This window comes from Sorex fumeus, unplaced genomic scaffold, assembly GCF_029834395.1.
Source record: "Sorex fumeus unplaced genomic scaffold, SorFum_2.1 ptg000044l, whole genome shotgun sequence".
NCBI classification, from domain to species: Eukaryota; Metazoa; Chordata; class Mammalia; order Eulipotyphla; family Soricidae; genus Sorex; species Sorex fumeus.
In genome coordinates, this window is record NW_026606101.1 from 12,114,977 (window position 1) to 12,135,044 (window position 20,068).

A 20,068-nucleotide genomic window follows, 5' to 3' on the forward strand; every position below is an offset into this window, starting at 1 on the left:
TTCATCTCTGGTACTACAAAAAAAGAGATGGAATATTCATTCCATATTAATCAAATACTGACTTACCAGGTAAGCTAATAATTTCAAAAACTGGGCTGGAGCAACAGTACAGCAGGTAGGGTGACTGTTTTATAAGTGGCCAACCTAGAGTCAATCTCCAGTATCCCAAATAGTCCCCTGAGATCACCAGCAGTGATTCCTGAGTATCACTGAGGATGGCCCTAAAACAAACTAAAAACAGGGGGGAAACCAGAGCAATAGTACAGTGGGTAGGGAGTTTGCCTTGTATGTGTCCAACCTATGTTTGATTTCCAGCATGGATGGGTCCCCGAGCCCCACTGGGAGTAATTCCTGAGTGCAGAGCCAGGAATAAACTGAGTAGCACTGTGTGTGATCCAAATCCCATCCCCTAAAAAGAAAAGTGTCTCCCAAATCAGAAAAAATTAATTACAGAGGACATAATCAGAAGTCAGACTAATTGGAATTAGGGAAAAAAAATCTTTCCATAGTTTTTCCTGACCTTGGGGTATTTCTAAACTGTAAAGGATTCTCATATAGCATATGTCTTCTTTTTTTAGGGGTGTGTATGTGTGTGTGTGGGGGGGGAGGTGTTTGGGCCACACTGCTCAGTGGTCACTCCTGGCTCTGAACTCAGGAGTCACTGAGATGCCAGGGATCAAATTCAGGTTGGCCGCATGCAAGGCTAACACCTTATCCACTGTACTATACCTCTGGCCCCGATAAAACATATAACTTATATTAAGGTATCTTACATTAAGATGGCCACAACTGATTTAGTATTCAGTTATTTCTTCTGCTAGATTCCAGTTTCCAGGCCATCTGCATATCCCATTTTCCTATAATCTGCCCCCTCATCCTAACTCTGTATGCTTTGTAACACAGACTACAACATAGGAATGCAGCAGTTTTCATCATATTAAATTTATGTGAGGACCGTACTCACATAACTTTACACTCAAAATAAAATAAAATAAAGATATAAAATGTGGTTGATTGCCCTAATTTAGCTCACTGAACAGGGATTAGTGCATATCTCAAAGAAATACTGAAGACAAATTACATTCATTAATGATACAAAAATTACCTTAAGGAATGGAATTACAAAAGGACGAAGAGGAAAGTTAGTAGCCTCTTGAAGCTTGCAATGGAATTCTTCAATAGTTACTGTTGAGTTCTGAAAAGAAAAATATAATATTGTTCAACTTCTAAAACTGGAAATTATCTTCCTAATATAAACCTGATAATGGAAAATGACAATTTTAAGAACACTGGTAAAGTCAAATTCCTGTTAAAGGTTAGCCAAAATCAGTATACTTTAAGAAAAAAATCTTAGTGATATTCATTTTCCCCCCTTCTGTATCTACTCTAAATTCTCTGTGCTCAAAACCCTGAGCTCCATAATCTTCCTCACCATCTAGGAAGACAGGCGATGAGGTCTCTTGTATTGAGGGAGTCACTGCAAGTCATCTCAGATACAGGAAACAAAGATGACAATATTTCCACTTGACTAGATGACAATTTAGTTCAGGATGTCAGTTTGAAGACTCAATAATCCAGCACTCCATTTTTTCATAAACCTATTTCTTCATAGGTTCTCCCTACTTTCTAGTGGCTACTCTCCAGATAGCCTTAAAGTTTAAAAAGTTGGTTACTTTATACCTCAATGTGGTCTGTTTGTGGTCTAAAGTGGAACCAGAGTTATAGCACCTCCAAAGCAGCAGAGTCCCACTGGTAAGACTGCAGTCAGAGAGATAGTTCAATGGTCTCGGGTACACACTAGGCATGCAAGGGGCTCATGTTCAATCTCTGGTACCACATGGTCACCGAGCACCACAAGAGCAAACTTTCTCTCACACACACATTACCTGATGCGCGCGCGCGCGCGCACACACACACACACACACACACACACACACACACACACACACACACACACACACACCCCATATCATTACCTGAAAATAATTTGAAGATTATTAGCACTTCCCTGGAACTTTTTTAAAAATCACGATTTTATTTTATTTACTTTTGGCAGTACTGGGAAATGAAGTCAGGGTCTCACACAAACAAGGTGAATGCTCTATCACTGAACCCATCCTGCACTCCTCAAAAGCCTGGCTTTAAACTAGAATTCTCAGGCCCTCTGCTATGGGAAAATACAAACATTTCCCCTCAAAGTTTACAAATATTTCAGTTCCCCTAAATGCAGTTTAATAATAAGTTAAAAAAACAATGGAACATCAATCTGATTTTCAATTTCCCTGAAAGGAAAATTACTACTTCTAGGATTTTCAATGATGTAACAAGCATCTTGTGGCAATTTGTAGAATTATTCATCAGTACAAAATTGCTTCTTTTATTTGATGTGTCTGTGTGTGTTTGGGTATTTATATCACACCTGGTGCTTGGGGACTATTCCCAGCTTTTTCTTGGTTATCACTCTCGACTGCTTGGGGAACCATGTGATGTCCAGGGTTGAATTGGGTTTGCTTGCATGCAAGGCACGTGCCTTAGCCTCTAATCTCTCCAGTGCCAATATTATTTCTTAGCAATTCAAAAATTTTAACTTATAGGCCCAGGGACCAAAGAGATAATACAAAGGTTGACTTGCAAGTGTCTAACCCTGATTTGATCCCTAGACTGTATCTGCTCCTCCAAGCACCACTGCCAGGAATGATCCCTGAACACAAAGCCAGGAGAAAGAAAGCACTGAAAACAAAAACAAAAACAAAAAAACAAAAGCCAAAAAGAAACTAAATGTAAGAGCAAGAAATCTGGCTTAAGAGGTAGAGCCTACATGTCATTTACATGTAGGAGCTTGAGGGCCTGGGGTTCTGTCTCCTGTACTACAATGTTCCCCCAACATCACAGCACTGCCAGGTGCAGCCCTTTTTGATCTCTGAAAACACCTACTGCAACGAATATAATCAGGCCTCAAGGAAAAATAAAAAACAAAAACAAAACCTCAGCCCACGCCCCCCAATCCATAACTAAAAAACAAAGAAACAAAAACAAGTAGTGAATTAAATCTATTCCATTTAATTCTATTAAATCTTGTGTGTGTGTGTGTGTGTGTGTGTGTGTGTGTGTGTGTGAACAATGTTTGTCCTTAGGCCACACACAGCAGTGATCAGGACTTACTTCTGGGTCTGCATTCAGGGATTACTCCTGGCAGGTCTTGGGGGACATACAGGATGCTGGGGATCAGTCTCCCTACTTGTTGTACTATAGCTCAGGCCCCTATACCAATTCTATTTCCCTAAGAACTAATTATTGGGAAAACAAACATGTTTATTTGTTCAGAAAAACTTAGGTATATAAATTTAGGGATACTATTAGTATACAGAGAAGATAGTCTTGAATCACACATTGGGAGAGAACAAAGCTTTGTGGAAGTGTCATCGAAAGAAGTGAAATACATAGGTCACAGAGATAGCTCAAGGGGCTGGATACATGCTTTGTATACAGGCAACGGTTCAGTCCCTGGCATTGCGTGGTTCCATAAGCATGGTTCCCTGACCAAAGAGTTAGGAGAAGCCCCCTAACACTGCTGGGTGTGGCCTGAAAACCAAACAAGCAAATAAATAAATAAAAAGGTAAAACTACAGCTGTGAGAAAGATGCTTCTGACAGATCAAGAATGTGGAAAAAAAAAAAGTATTAAAGGACCTAGTCTAGTACCTATAGTTACAAATGATCTTAGAAAACCAAAGGGTTTGGCCAGCCAAAATTTTCTTAAAATTTGATGCATTTCCAGTCATTCCTAGTTGTAAAAACTGTACAAATAGATTACTTATATGGTTACATTTCATATAATTAGAGTCTAACATAAAAGCTAAGAAACTAACATTAGTATAATCCTACAGTTTTCCGTCTCTTTATTGCCATGTGTATATTCATGTAACCACCATCAAACAAATCAGGACACCTTCTCTACCTGTATATAACTGTCTGAAATATTTCCTTTATTTTGAGTGGGTTGGAACACATTCAGTGTTGCTCTGGATTTACTCCTGACTTGGGGGGAACAACATAATACTAGAAACTGAACATGGGCCTCCTGTATGCAAAATATACACTCCAATCTGTTACACACTCTCTCCAGCTTCTGTTCAGCCTAATTTTAAATCTGTAGGTTTAAATCTTCTGTCAAGTTTGGAAATTTTCAACTATTATTCGTTATATACAGTAACAATACCAGATAGTTTTCTAATTTTTGCTTCTAATGTCAAATGATTTATTAGACAGTTCAAGAGAAATAAAGTCTGTTTTATTTACCTAAGTTATAGTTTTTCATATGAAATACCTATTTTTAATTTTTTAAATTTTATTTTAGACTGTGTATTTTATAAAACTTTTATTCGTAAGTTTCAGGCATAAAACATGCTAGTACCACACCCTCCACCTGAGTATACTCCGTGGCCACTGTCCCAATATCTGGGTCTTTCCATCCCCCCCTGTGATAAGTTTCCTACTAAAGACCAGTTCTGAATTTCTTTTTGTTATTCTGTTTCTTTATATCCTTCATATGAGAGAGATAATTCTGTGTCTGTGCCTGTTCTTTTTAAAATTTTTATTGAATATTCTTGGGAGAGACCATTACAAAGCTGTTCATGATTGGGTTTCAGTCATACAATGTTCCAACATCCATTCCACCACCAGAGTTCATTTCCCACCACCAATGTGGGTCTGGCCAGAGGCACAGAGACAATTCTGGGATATCAGGAAGCCTGAAGGCACCATCAGGCTGCTGCTGCACTTGCCTTGCAGGTACAGGCTAACCTGCTGGTTTCCTGGTTACCAGTTCCCTCTCACCATCACCCCTACACCCTTACCCACCAGCCTGCCACTAAGGCAGGCACATTTCCTCTTTCTCTCTCTCCTTTTGCAATATAGGTACTAAGAATAATTGTGTTTGTTCAGAGTGTTCAGTATTTTTATTGGAAAGATAAGGCTGGAGTAGCTTTTTTAACAGAATGGGAGCGTTGGGGTGTGGATGTGATTGTTGAGGTTTGCGTTAGTACAGGGAGGTAGCCCATGCCGACTCCGAGAAATCCTGGAGATTTCTATCATAAAACCTGCAGACCCAAATTTTCAGCAGATTCTATCTCAGTGAGATCTTTCCTGAGACGGTGAAGCCTGGTCTAGGGCATGGTGGCAATTTTGGATTGTGGAATCAAGTGGCTGCCAGGGGCTCTGGTTAGGTGGGCACCAGACTGACCTGCCCCTTTTGATTTACCCTGGTCTATTCAACTTTGCGTGGGTCCAAAGTTAACTGTGGCTTTTGTTATTTTTCAATATTTAGACTGATAACTGAGTTTGTATAGCTGAGCAGAGGTGGTCTGCGGGCGTGGTTTCCACATGCCTAAATTTTGACTGTTAAATTTCTTGGGAAACTTGGTCCTGAGTTGTTGGGGTCTGGCCAGAGGGACAGAGACAATTCTGGGGTATCAGGAAGACTGAAGGCACCATCAGGCTGCTGCTGCACTTGCCCCGCAGGTACAGGCTAACCTGCTGGTGGCACTGCACCCCCCTGTGCCTGTTCTTGTTATTAATTTCACTCAGCATAATACTCTCCATATCAGACCATGTAGCAGCAAATTGCATGACTTCATCTTTTTTCATAGCGAAGTGGCATTGTATACTTGGCTATAAGTATACAACACAGACATTGTATACTTACAATATACAATTGAATATTGTATATACAATTGTGCATATGTACCGTAGTTTTTCTCCAGTCATCTGTTCATAGACACTGGGCTGTTTCCAGACTGGTTACTGTGAACAGTGCTGCTCACCTAATAATTTTACTCTCTCCTTTTAAGTATTTCCTTCCTGTTTTAAGAACTTTCACCATTCCTTCAGAATAAAGAGAAACTTCTTTATTTCATCTAAGAGATCTTGATCCCTGACCCTTCATTTGAGAAAGGCAGTTCCCCTAAGACGGAAGATTCTGATTAAATAGTTGAACAACTTCCTTCCAGCCTCCATGTTTATTAATGAGAAGAAGTCCACTGTCACTGAAGTTTTCCCTTTCTAGGTAAAAAGTTTCTCACTTGGATTTTAAACCTTTCATCTTTTTGGCAGGGTGTAGCTTTTTCTTCTGTGTGATTGGTCAGCTTTTCCCCCCTCCTGACTTCTGGGTCACATTTAGTGAGACACAGGGACCACTTCTACATCTTTTGGCTAGAAAATGACCTTTTCTTTCCTTTTTTTATGCTGTCTCCATTAGTAATTCAAGGTTCCTTGCTTTTCAAAAACAGTCTAAGGAGTATGTAAAAAGTATAAAATCTAGGAGACTTTGTTATGTAGTTTATTCACTGGTTTTGGGGTCATACCTGAAGTGCTCAGTGATCACTTCCAGCAGGCTCAGGAGGACCATACAGGTTGCCAGGGACTGAACCTGGATTTGTACAAGGCAAGCACCTTACGCTGCACTACCCCTGCAGCCCCTGTTATGTAGTCCCCGTTTCATTTCAGCATTTCATAGGGAAAGCTGTATCCCCAACTATGGGAAAGTCTAGCTTAGCATTTTCTGAATTTAGCAAATAAAGTCTCCAGATGGAATGACAGCTCGACTTTTGCAGGCCTGATAAAAATCTTTTGGGGGGGATGGTGGGTAGAGAAAGAATGTGCTGTGCTTGGTTGCTTCCAGTGCCAATACCGGCAATATTCAGCCCAGACCTGTTGGAGGGTCATTGGGGCCGACACAGAGGCAAGGGCATCCAAATGCCGGGCTTGCCTTTCAGTCCACTGCACTACCAGACTGACCTGCTTAATAAAATCTAAATCATTCTTTTCAATAAGTAATTATTAACCCTTTAGGAAGTCTTTCTTAAATGGGTAATAAATTTTGTAAATATATCCCCTTCCAAACTGATAAAGCTTTGAACAACAAGACGTACCAAACCAAATAGAAGGGGATAGTGGTGAGCTTGAAGACAATATAAATGTTTCTCAATGAACGACAGCAGTTTAACCTGTCTCTCTCACACTTGTAATACTTATATCTTACATGGTAGGCTAGAAAGTTCTGATTACAAGAGCAAAGCTTTCAAAATTTCAACATTAAATATGAGACTTGTTGGGCCAAAGAGTTACAGTAGTTAAGGTGATTGCCTTGCATGTGCTCCTCAGCAGTACACGAGCAATGAACCAAGACTGACCCTATTCGGGGGGAGGGAATGATATTTACTATACAGGTTTTTTGTTTATAATGTAAAGTCATGAGGACAATAAGGAAGTCCTTACTATAACCTATTTTCCTGAGTACTTTCCTGAGGGACTGAGCTCAGAACCTCAATCGTTCTAGGAATGTGCTCTACCACTTGAGCTACCTCCTGATGCCTAAATGTTTTAAGATTTTAAAAAATAATGATCGGCCACATGCTAAGCAAAATGAGTCAGAAAGAGAGGGACAGACATAGAAAGACTGAATTCATCTGGGGAACATAAAGTAACAAAATCGGAGACTAACACCCAAGAATAGCCGAGATAAATACCAGGAGGTTTACTCCATGGCTTGGAGGCCAGCCGCACACTCTAGGAGTAAAGGCAGCTCATATAGAGAAGGGAGCACCAAATAAAGGGTGTTGGGAAGATCTGCCCAGGATGGGAGATGCATGCTGACTATAGACTGAACATGATTGCCACTCAATGCCTCTTTTGCAAACCACAGCACCCAAAAGGAGAGAGAGAACAAAACGGAATGCCCTACCACAGAGGCAGGGTGGGATGGGGGTAGGGGGTAGGAGGGATACTGGGATTAGTGGTGGTGGAGAATGGGCACTGGTGGAGGGATGGGTACTTGATCATTGTATAACTGAAGCCCAAGCACAAAAATGTGTAAGTCTACAACTGTACCTCATAATGTTTCACTAATAAAAATTTTTTAAAAAAAATGATCGGCCAGAGAAATAATATGTAGCCAAGCCTGGTTCAATCCCTGCACTGCGTATGGTTTCCTGAGCACTACCACGAGTGATTCCTGAACACATTTGGATATGGTGCCAAAATCAAACCAAACAAAAAAAGAATGAGTGCTAAATTTAACAAATAATTTCTTCTGCATCTTTACCAGATATATTAATATTTTCAACACCAATTGGTATAAGCTGAATGTTTTATCCTAATACCCTTACATATTCACTTGCTGAAACCCAATCACCACTTAACAGTACTGCAAAATAGAAGTTTTGGGTAATTAAGACACGAGAGTGGAGTTCTCACGAAAGGCTTCAGTATGCATAAAAATATGTCTCCTGGAGTAGCTGGAGAGATAGTACAACTAGAACAGCATTTTCTTTGCATGCAGTCAGCCTGGATTTGATCCCTGGCACCTTTCATGGTCCCCTGAGCATCACTATGAGTGATCCCTGAGCACAAAGCCAGGGGTAAGCCCAGAGCAGCGCTGGGTGTGACAAAACAAAAACAAAACAAATAACAAAACCATCTCCCTTACCCCTCTTGTGATTTGAGAATAGTAAGAAGTTAACCATCTGTGAAAGAGGACAAGGCCAGACCCTCACAGTACACCATATATGCCAACACCTTCGTCTTAGACTTTATAGTCTATACAAATGTGAGAAATGTTGTTTATAACTCATTCAGTCTATGGTATTCCATTCTAAGAGTCCAAGGAGACTAAGACACCAATCCTACTGAAAACCCTAGAATGTAAAAGTACAAACTGATATAAAGCTTGGGAAAACCATACGGCTTTATATACTGAACGGTACATACGCATATCCTATAAAGACATAATTCCATTGGTTGGTGCACGTTTGTATACACATGCCAAGCATAAGACAGAGGAGTCCGTTCACATATAATCTTGTAAGAAAACATTACAACATGATTTGTAAGGACTCCTAGACAGGTAAGAATTTAACACAGCAGATTTAAAACTACTAACCATAAAAAGTCTGGCTTGTAAGTTTGGCCACTGACTGGCACTGAGGAACTTGTCTGTTCTTGTCTGTTAAACAATTCCCCACTCTGAAATGGCATTTTCCCTAACAGAAATGTGGAAGCAACTCAAGTGTTCATTAACCAACAGTGGATAAGTAAAATAAGGTATATAAATATAATGCAGTATCATTCTGTGTTGAAAGACATGAAAATCATGGGGCGGAGTAATAAATAGGACAGAAGAATGTTTGTTTTGTACATGCTGACCTGGGTTTGATTCCTTGCACCCCATATGGTCGCTTGAGTCTGCCGGGGTGACCCCTGAGTGCAGAGCAGGAATGGCCCCCCAATATAGATAAGAAATTCTGGGCCAGAGAAACAGCTCAAAGGGCCGAGTGAATGCACAGCATGTGGAAGCTCAAGGCTGACCCTTAAGCACTGCCAGAAGGAGCCCACAACATCATGCAGGGAGTATTACACCCATTACACCCTGCGCAATGCTGGCTGTACCATTCCTCACAAATAAATAAAATAAAATGGTGACTAGACAAATCTAAATATATTTTCGAAAAACTATAGTTGCAGAGATAATTTCTGATTGGTATGACATATAGAGAAGTATGAAGTTATACTCCCACAATTCTATTGTGTTGTAAATGAATAATAAAGATAATAAATGGCATAACTAGAAAATAATTTAAAAAATAATTTTTTGCTTCATCATTTCTCTTACTTTATTTTTCTTCTTGAGTTTTGGGGCTATTCCTGCAGTACTCAGGGTTCTCTCCTGACTCTGCTCAGAGATTATTCCTGGCAATGTTTAGGGAACCATATGTAATGTCAGGATTACTCCTGACGGATTACGGCATGTAAGGCAAGTGCCTATTGTTAGCCCTGTACTATGTTGCCAGCCCTCTTTATTTTACTCTTTATTATTACTATTGTTATTGCAGTGCTGGGAATCAAATCCAGAGCCTAGACACAAAAGGTAAGTGCTCTGCAGCTAAGCTGTATCCCTGGCCCCTTAAACTATATTTAAGCACAGATTCTAGTTAAAATAATTTGCTGCTAGAACTGGCATAACACTCCAGTGTCTGTTTTACTTTCAAAGTTAATCTGACATTTAAAGCCAATTTTATTACTCTATACACAATGAAACTTTTCCATAACGGTCTAAAAATCTGACCAATAAACAGTTTTGCTTTGATTCAAATCCGAGAAGTTTTCCCACCTGATAAGATATCTCATTGTGCCTCAACTACTTAACATCTAGTTTAATACAAGATAGCTGGATCTTTCTATTTGCTTTCCCATCTCTTGCAAATAACTAATAATCATTTGTTATGTAATATCTAGAAAATTCCATGAAGGGGGGTGGTAACAGTACAATGGGCAGGGTGCTTACTTTGCTGACCTGGATTTTATTCCTGACACCACAAATAGTAGCCTGATCCCCATCAGGAATGATCCCTGAGTGCGGAGCCAGGAGTGAACATTGAATACAGCCAGGTGTGACCTAAAAACTGGAGGTGACAGGGAAAGGAAATTCCATCGGGATATAATAAAAAGGAGAAGGGACATCTTAGTATTATTATGAAAATAATTTTGACCTTTTGGACCTTCTGGAAAAAGAATTGGGGGAGGTCTCTGATTATACTTTAAGAACTCTAAGATTACCTTTTCTCATCATTTATAAAGATAATATGCAAGAGACCAGGGTGCTATTATTGGAAAGAAATCTCAAAGAATTAGATTTATAAACACTGGACACTGGTAGTACTTGACTTCAGCACTAAAAGCAGCAAGCAGTCAATGCCAGAAAATCACTCCCTTGTATCACCAGTTTACTATACCAGACTTAGAAAACTTATGTATAGCAAGAAAATTTAAAAAAATTATATTTGCATGAGAAGCAAAAGAATATAACCCCTGAGGGGCTGGAGTGATAGTACGTAGGGAGTTTGCCTTGCATGCGGCTGACCTGGGTTCGATTCCCAGAATCCCATATGGTTCCCCGAGCACTGCCAGGAGTAATTCCTGAGTGCAAAGCCAGGAGTAACCCCTGTGCATCACTGAGTGTGACCCAAAAAGAAAAAAAAAAAGAATATAACCCTTGAGACAGTATGTACTTAGACCACAATACTAATAATTCTGGAAACTATAATTTTAAAAACTAAACTCATTATATTTTTAAAATCTCTAGTTTGGAAGCAACGCAACAGACACTGAATACACTACCAAACCTTGCATTAATTTGGTTAAGTATCAGTGGGCTGGTGAAACAGTTTCAAGACAAAAGCTGCTACTGGCATTAAATCATCAGTATAACATAATAAGACAGTCACAGACCTTATTTCAATAGACATTGTTATGCACAACAGAAATCCTTACGCAGTATTTTTATACAGGATATATAAAAACCAGTATATTTTTTAGAATTTGCAAGTTGCTGCAGATTTGGTATGAACACAATAATCTATTTCTCTCAGGCTTCCGTTCTAAATCACACTCAGCTACAATGTAGTACTTACCACCAGTGCGAGAACAAGGGTCCGCACCTTCTCCCCAATTTCAGGTGAAATGTCATTGCCAAATTGTTGCAGAGTAGTGAGGAAACGTTTCAACTTGCTGAGCTGCCTAGCTCCACAAGTGGCTGGCAACTGCTGATTTGTTAGTGCAGATGATGTGGAAGAGGCAGGACCATTGCTGAATCTCTGCGGTGGTGATGGGGCACCATTCAGGGTAGGAGGAGAATGGGTGATGCCATTACTTACTAAAAGAAAGTCAAGCAAAAGTCTGTTAAAGTGTAAAACACAAGAATTTTGTTCTTATTTGCTTTCTCCTTCATTTTATTTATTTGAATTTTGTTAAGAGTACACAAGACACTTTATGTTCTTCATGATTTTGCTTCACAGTGAAACAGAACATCAGTTAAAAAATAATAAAGCAGAAATATTAAAATAGAAAAGAGTAAGGGCTGGGTATCTGGCTTAGGAGGTAAACAATATGCCTAGCATATGCAGGGCTTTGAATTCCACTCCCCAACCCCTGAGCACTTCTGGGAAATGTTCTACTGATCATCTCAGCATCACTGGGAATGATCTCTATGAAAAAGAAATAAAAAGGTCATCGAGATAGTACAGAAGTTAGGGGACTTGCCTTGCCTAGCGAATGGACAACCCTAGTTTGATCCCCAGCATCCTACTGAGTTGGAGCCAGGAGGCACCCAAGCACTGCCAGATGTGATCCAATCCCAAACCCCCAGAATAATAAAATATTTTGTAGCAAAAGGAAAAAAAAAGAAAGAAAAAGAAAAGAGATGCTTAAAGACTGGGAGGCCAGAGAGGTAGTATAGGAGTTAAGGGGCTAGCCCTGCATGCAGCCAACCCTTATTTGACCTCCAGCGTTCTGTATGGTCTCTGAGCACCACCAGAACTGATCCCTGAGAATAGTCAAAAGTAAGTTCTAAGCACTGCTGGGTGTGGCCCATAATCCCTTCCCACCCCCCTAAAAAGGACTGGAGTACATACTTTGCATGTGAGAGCTCCGAATCCTAACCACTAGACCACCAGGGAGCGCACACACTTTGCATGTGAGTCCTGGGTTTAACCCTGGCACCACATGGAAAGTTAAGGTAAAACCTAATAGATAAAAGCATTGCCTATTTAGATGCTTTCATTAATTTCCTCACCAAATTAAAATTTGATGAGCAGGGCAGGAGGAACAAGGTGGGGAACCTACCAAGTGATCAGGAGTTACTCCTGGTGTTATTTTATCAAGTAGGCTGGCAATTCAGAGCTAGGGCCTGAGGATGTGCTCCGGCTCAGGCCTTTGGTACCAGGAAAGAACACAGCCACCTCAGCACTGCTAAGTGGCCTCCAGGACTGTACCCAGTAGCTATATCTGGCGATGTTTGGTAGGTCATGTGGTGCTGGGCATAAAATCAAAGTCAGGAAACTGCCCTTACCCCTCACCCCTCAAAATTATGATTCCTTTATATACTATAGCAATGTCTGTAGCACTGTCCTGTTGTTCATCGATTTGCTCGAGCGGGCCCAGTAACGTCTCCATCATGAGACTTGTTGTTACTGTGTTTGGCATATCGAACAGGTCATGGGTAGGTTGCCAGGCTCTCCGAGATGGGCACAGGAATTGAACTTGGGTCGGCCAGGTTGGCCACGTGCAAGGCAAATGCCCTACCCGCTGTGCTATCACTCATTGCATATATTGATGAATACTTTATTATGTTTATTGTCTAATATAATTGTTATGAACTAAACTGTGTCCTCCAAACTCTTTTTTGTTGTTGTTGTTTCAGGGCCATACCTAGTAGTGCTCAGGGGACTATATGTGATTTCAGAAACTGAATGTGGGTCAGTAACATGCAATGAAAGCACCCTATCCTCTGTACGACTGTCCAACTCTAAGCCTTATACAGAAGTTCTAAAACCAGCTACCCTCACTTAGAATGTGATTATCCTTGTGAGCAGGACATTTAAAGATAAAATGAAATGATGTGTTGGTCTCTAATCCTATATGACTACTGTCCTTAGAAAAAAAGGTGGGGTTCACTACAGGTGCATGTGCACAGAGGGAGCCCACAGGAGGATGCAGCAAGTGTGTGGCTATGTTCAAGCCAAGGACAGAGACCTTAGGGGAAACCAAACCTGCTGACAAATTAATCTTGGACTTCCAGTCTCCAAGTCTAACCATGACAATACTGGAAAATTTAAAAAGTTGTTTATGAAACTTACCCTGAATTGCACAGAGAAACACAATAATTATTTTACAGTAAAAAATTAAAATAGCTACCTACCAGACAAAGAGTATGACAGAAAAATTATTTTATTTTTTTATTGCGGGACCATATCCAGCAGTGTCCAGGGATTACTCCTGGATCTAAGCTCAGGGATCACTTCTGGTGGTGCTTGCAACATCATATGGGGTGCCAGGGGTTAAATGTGGGTTCAAACACCCTAATTGCTGTACTATCTCTCTCTGGCCCCTCTTTCATTTCTGTGTTGGGAATCAAACTAAGGCCTCACACATGTAAAGTGTGTGAACCATATTCTTGGGCCCTTAGATCAACAGTATGGAAACAAAATATTTGAACTACTAAATTTTCAAATGCTTAAATAATTTAAATATTATTCTCAGAGCTATCCACAAATGTATCACAAATGTATACACAGAAGCCCAAAATAGTATACACAGAAGCCCAAACAGCAGCTAATCACTCAGATCTAAATGAACCACAAACCCAAGTAATCAAAAGAGTCTCACATGCTGTAGGAGTAAATGACACTGGCCTCGGTCCTCCAGGATTTATTGGTGGAAGTGGTGGCATGGTAGGAGGTGAAGATCTCGATTGTATCTTCACTTCCACAGGCGATCCAGGCATTGCTGGCACCCTTTTCTCAGGACCAACTATAAAGAAAAAAAAAAAGGAATGGAAATGAGTTTTTTTTATAATAAAAACGGTGACAAACTAACTTACTTTCTTAGAGGAATGCAAAGTAAAGAACATGTTTAGAGGGTCAGCGATATAATACAACATGTAAGGCACATACATTGCACATAGCTTACACAGTTTACATCCCTGGCACCCCATATGTTTCCCCAAGCCCCGCCAGGACTGATCCCTGAACACAGCCAGGATCATTCCTGAGCACTGCTGGGTGTGCCCAAGTAAACAAAAAAACATTTTTAGTATAAAGGGCTGAATGAGTGCCCCTCGAAAGATATATTTACCTTTTAATTACTTGAATTGTGAATGTTTCCTAATATGGGAGACAAAAAAGTCTTTGAAGATCTAATCAGTTTTTCTTTGGATGGTGGGTTTTTAGGTGACACCTAGCAGTGTTCAGGGATTACTCTTATCTCTCTGTTCAGGGATAATTCCTGGTATTGCTGGGGATTGAACTGGGGGTCAACTGCATGCAAAGTGAGTGCATTAATCTCTGAACTACCTCCCTGATCATGATTTTTTGTGTTTTGGGCCACACCCTGTGACACTAAAGGGACACTAAAGGGATGTTGTGGTGTTGCGAACCAAACCCTGGGCATCCCTTATGTAAATAAAGCACGTGCTCAGCCCCTTAAGTTATGTGGGGCTCTAATTCTTATTCAATCTTAAGAGACTGAATCAAGAAGGAATCAATCTTGCTGATTCATTCATTCATTCATCTTTTGAATTGTTGAGTTGGGTTTTTTAATATCAAAGTATGAATAGTGTCCTTAAAAGGAGAGGGGGGAAAAAAGAGACATAAATAAAAAAGACATTACACCCCCCCACTTGAGCCTTCCTGCACCAGAAGACAGGAGAAAGGCATAGAATATATATATATTTTTTCTCTGTGGCTCTAAGAAGGAATCAATCCTGCTGATTCATTCATTCATTCATTCATTCATTCTGATATTTAGTTTGTGGTGCTTTGTTTTAGTAATTCTAGAAAACTAAAATAAGTCAACAAGAGCAAGGGGTGACATGACCTGAAAGTTAACAATTAGGATAGTGGCTAAGTAAGGAAGAAACAAAGTTGTGAACTCAATTTCTTTCTTGAGTTCTTATAACTGAATCATATCAGTAAAAAATAAAGGCTAATGTGGGCCTAATTCAATAAGCATTTACTTCATGGTATGAAAATAAGAGTCATAAACTGTTTAATGTAGATTACCACAAATGATAGATACTACATTTTTATATATTCACTTGATCACCTGACTTCCCGTTAATCGTCGATTTGCTTGAGTGGGCACCAGTAACGTCTCTATTTGTCCCTGTCGCGTGCTAGTGTAGACCCTTACAATGGGTCTCATTCCCCTGACCCTGAAGGCATCACCAGTAATTTTATATATTAATTACTCAAAGTAAGAAAGAAGAGCTGGAGTCAAGGTCAGGGACTTAGTTCAATGAATGAGTGATACAGCATGTGCCTTGTATGTGTGAGGTCCTTGGTTCAACTCCTGACATAACAAAAAAACGTGTAGTAGTATCTTTGACATTGGCACATAAATGTTAATTATGATGCCTATGTTCAAAGAAGATGAAAAGCTTTGCTGATTCCAACCTAAGTAAACAGTACTTTGCCCATAGGGAAAATGTCATAATAAGCAGCAATCTGATAACATTAGACAAATTCCAGAAAGGGAAATTAGATAGATTAAACATCATGACAATAGATAGATTAAACATCATGACAATAAAATTGTGTCTAAACTAATAGTGGATCTGACACTGAGGAATAATATTCTTCGAAAAGTTTTTTCCTATTCAAGGTGACACATTACACACTTGGGGAAAAAACAGGGTCAGGTCTACCTTAATCATCGTAAAAGTATTACTCTCAGTAATTTTAAGCTTTTCACTCAAGTATCATATGCTTATTCTCTATAATCACTGGATCTTATCTCTTCATGTATTTGTTTCTTGTGGTATCAGGGATTGAACCCAAGGCATCAAATATGAAATCAATTAAAAGTAGAAAAAAAATCATTCCAAAGGTTTACAGTACAATGTTAAGTCAGAGTTTCCTTTCAGTGAGATAGCTGCAACACAACACAAACAAAAACATTTATGACAATAGCAACAGGCACATCTTTGTACATTCTGGGGCATTGCCAAAATATTAATTTCTAGACGACAGTTTGTGGTGACCACATTTGGGGAAGAATATAATGAACACAGAAATCCAACCAAGGAGGCATTGCCCTCAAGTTATAAATCCCCTGACAAAAATGCACCGACTCTGAGCCATGTGGACAACACTCTGCCAGCTCTTCCCATGGCTCTGTCTAGGACATTTTCTTTGTGAAATTGATGATCATCATGTCTGATTAGTGGACTAATGAGCTGTTGTGCTTGCCTTTTTCTTCCTGACAGTATTTTCTCAATGCCCTTCAGTGAACAGTTGACATCCTTCCAGCTCTTCCATCTGGAGCCCAGCTTTCTGAAGGGTGGAAGGAGAAGGGAAGGAAGGAACTGACAGTTGTCTCGCACTGTTATGTGTTGTGTATAGTGTGCAACAACCTAGAGGGAGCCTTTCTTCAGACCACCTGCCTATACAGCAAGGGCGCCAAAGGGCCTGAGGAGGGCTTAGCAGTTGCAGTTACATGTGCTTTAATATTCAGCACTTGGTAAAATGGGGAAAAAAAAATAGCAGCCCAAGTGCAGATACTGAGCTATGTTCCAAGCGAAAGCTGAGAGAGTGGGTAAAACATAAGAATCCTAGTTATAGATAAAATCTACTCTAGTTCGTTTCACTACTCATAAACCTGCAACAACAATGTTAGTCCTCGTGTCCCAAATAGCAACACTAGCAGAAAAACTAGCAGAAAAAGCATGATAATGGAGTCAGTGATCTGGTGTGAAATCTCATTCTGTTACCAATGACCTGTAGGAATTTCATCATTTCACCTTTCTGGACTTCTTTCAATACAGGCAAAAATGAGAAATAATAAAATATGCCTGGAAGAAATTATACAAGGAGGAGCGATAGCACAGCGGGTAGGGCGTCTGCCTTGCACGCAGCCAATATGGCCGACCCGAGTTCGATTCCTCCGCCCCTCTCGGAGAGCCCGGCAAGCTACCGAGAGTATTCGATATGCCAGACACAGTAACAACAAAGTCTCCAATGGAGACGTTACTGGGCCCGCTCGAGCAAATCGACGATCAACGGGAGGGCCTTTACCTTTACCTAAAGGACCAAACACGATGGCCTCTCAGTATCTGTATTGCAAACCATAATGCCCCAAAGGGGGGGGGGAGAGAGAGAGAGAGAGAGAAAGAGAGAGAGAGAGAGAGAGAGAGAGAGAGAGAGAGAATCCATAGAGGCAGGCTGGGGGAGAAGGGGACTGGCAGGAGAGATACAGGGGATATTGGTGGTGGTAAATAAATACTAATGCAGGGATGGGTGTTGGAACATTGTATGACTGAGACCCAATTGTGAAAGCTTTGTAACTGTATCTCATGGTGATTCAATACAAACAAATAAATAAAACGCAACCTTTAAGAGATATGTTAAAAATAAATTTAAAAATAAAGATAGATGATGCCAAATTTGTTCAATAAAGAGTCATGATAATTAGAGTACAGAAAATATAATCAACAAATTCTGGATTTATCACTTGACTAGCCATGTGATAATACTCAACTTGTTTCCCTTGTAATATGGCTATACTGGCAACAATTAATGCATGTAACTAAAGAAATACTGCATGGAATAATGAAGAGTTTACAAAATCATCAAGTTCAATGTCAGAAGGCATTTTTGTTTGAGGCTAGGTAGCATGAATGTACACTTCATGATGTAAGTGATTTGTCAAATGACTCACAAACAGCCTGGGAAACTGAAGCAGTTGCTAAGATGGTGGTTGATCGGTATGTTCCAAAGTAGGCACTAACTCTGTGTGCTGTCTGTGACCTGATCTTATGTCATCACTGCTAGGATGACTTTGCTTCTAAATCTTTTTTTTTGGGTCACACCTGGCAATGCACAGGGGTTACTCCTGGTTTTGTATTCAGGAATTACTCCTGGCGGTGCTCAGGGGACCATATGGAATGCTGGGAATCGAACCCGGATTAGCCGCGTGCAAGGTGAACACCCTACCCGCTGCGCTATTGCCCCAGCCCAGTTTCTAAATTTTTATTAAATGATTTTCATAAATATTTTATAATCTAAATGAATCCCTTGAAAGAACTAATCACCTCCTGATGTCTTCAATTCCAGAGTACCTTAGATATAAAAAAGTCAAGAAGAAATTTCTTTTTCTCAAAGAGGGAGAGAGAAGGAGAGAGGGAGAGTAGAGTTCATAAACACTATTGCTAGGATAAGCACAAATTACTTAGTTGAATAAAACCAAAAATAACCCTTAGGTTTGAGTATAATTATTTTGTTTTTTTATGTTATGTGGGGAACATGCAATTTTTGGAGGGTTTGGGGCCACACTTGACGATGCTCAGGGGGTTTCCTGGTTTTGCACTCAGCAAACATTCCTGGCAGTTCCCCGTGGCACCTATGGGTGTGCTGTGTGCAAGGCTAGCGTCTTACCCACTGTACTATCACTTTGCCCATTTTTTAAAAATAAAATATTTTAGCACTGGAAGAGATCCATTAGTTACATTCAACATATAATGGCATAATCATTACTGATCTTTTTGTATCATGTTCAGCGGTTTTTCATAACAAACAATACAAAATATATCATTTCGGTTCTGCTTTGGCAGGGATTGGGGTTTGGGATGGAAACACCCAAAATATGGCGGTGGGAAGGAGTAATGGTAGTGGGGTTGGTGTTTGAATATTAAATGTAACCAAATATTGTGAACTACTTTATAAAATTTAAAAAAAAAGAATGGGCCAGAGTGATAGTACGGTGGCTAGAGTGTTTGCCTTGCACATGGCCAAACTAGGTTTGGTCCCTGGCAACCTATATGGTTCCCCTGAGCAGTGCTAGAAGTAATTCCTAAGTGCAGAACCTGAGCATCACCAGGTGTGGTCTCAAAACATATCACACAAAAAAGATACAAAAGAATTTAAGAGGCTGCATAGAAATCTCATTTCAGAACCTAACTGGAACAAACCAAATACAATGGCTAAAGTACTTTAGGCCAGATGAATAGTTAATGTGATTATTTCCCTTCATCCCCCAACTAATGAGACAGATTTCTTAGATGAAATATATAGTAAGCACAAAAAAAGTTTGTCTACAGTCAAAGAATAAAAGAAAAGGTTAATTGATCTATTTGGCAAGTAGATCACATTACAAATTAATTGAGATTTCTTTATTTGCTTTTTGGGTCAAACCCAGCAATGCTCAGGGGTTTCTCCTGGCTCTAAACTCAGGAATTACTCCCGGTGGTACTTGGGGAACCATATGGGATGGTTGAACTCTGGTCGACCACGTGCAAGGCAAATGTCCTACATGCTGTACTATTGCTCTGGCCCCTGAGATTTATGTCCCTGAAGAAAAGACAAGTTACCATGGAATTAGAACTGGACATGAAACTGGAAGATGTGAACAACGAATTTTAGTCTTCCTATTATCAACTGTGGGATACTGAATAATAAAAATCAAAAATCGGTTTTCAATACCCTCCTCATGTAAGGAAGAAAACTGAAAGTTCAATAAAGTGA

General features: G+C 39.9%; 1 protein-coding gene across 4 annotated transcripts in view; it reads right to left on the reverse strand.

The window, feature by feature from the left end:
* Positions 1-20,068, reverse strand: part of CBFA2T2 (CBFA2/RUNX1 partner transcriptional co-repressor 2) — a 115,433-nt gene that overhangs the window by 23,177 nt on the left and 72,188 nt on the right. For all 4 annotated transcript variants that reach the window (XM_056121282.1, XM_056121281.1, XM_056121283.1 and 1 more), the window contains exons 2-4: positions 14,217-14,360; positions 11,465-11,706; positions 1,106-1,195 (exon numbers count right to left, since the gene is read on the reverse strand). In XM_056121282.1, coding sequence (XP_055977257.1) covers positions 1,106-1,195; positions 11,465-11,706; positions 14,217-14,360 — 476 coding nt within the window. The remainder of the gene's footprint in view (positions 1-1,105; positions 1,196-11,464; positions 11,707-14,216; positions 14,361-20,068) is intronic.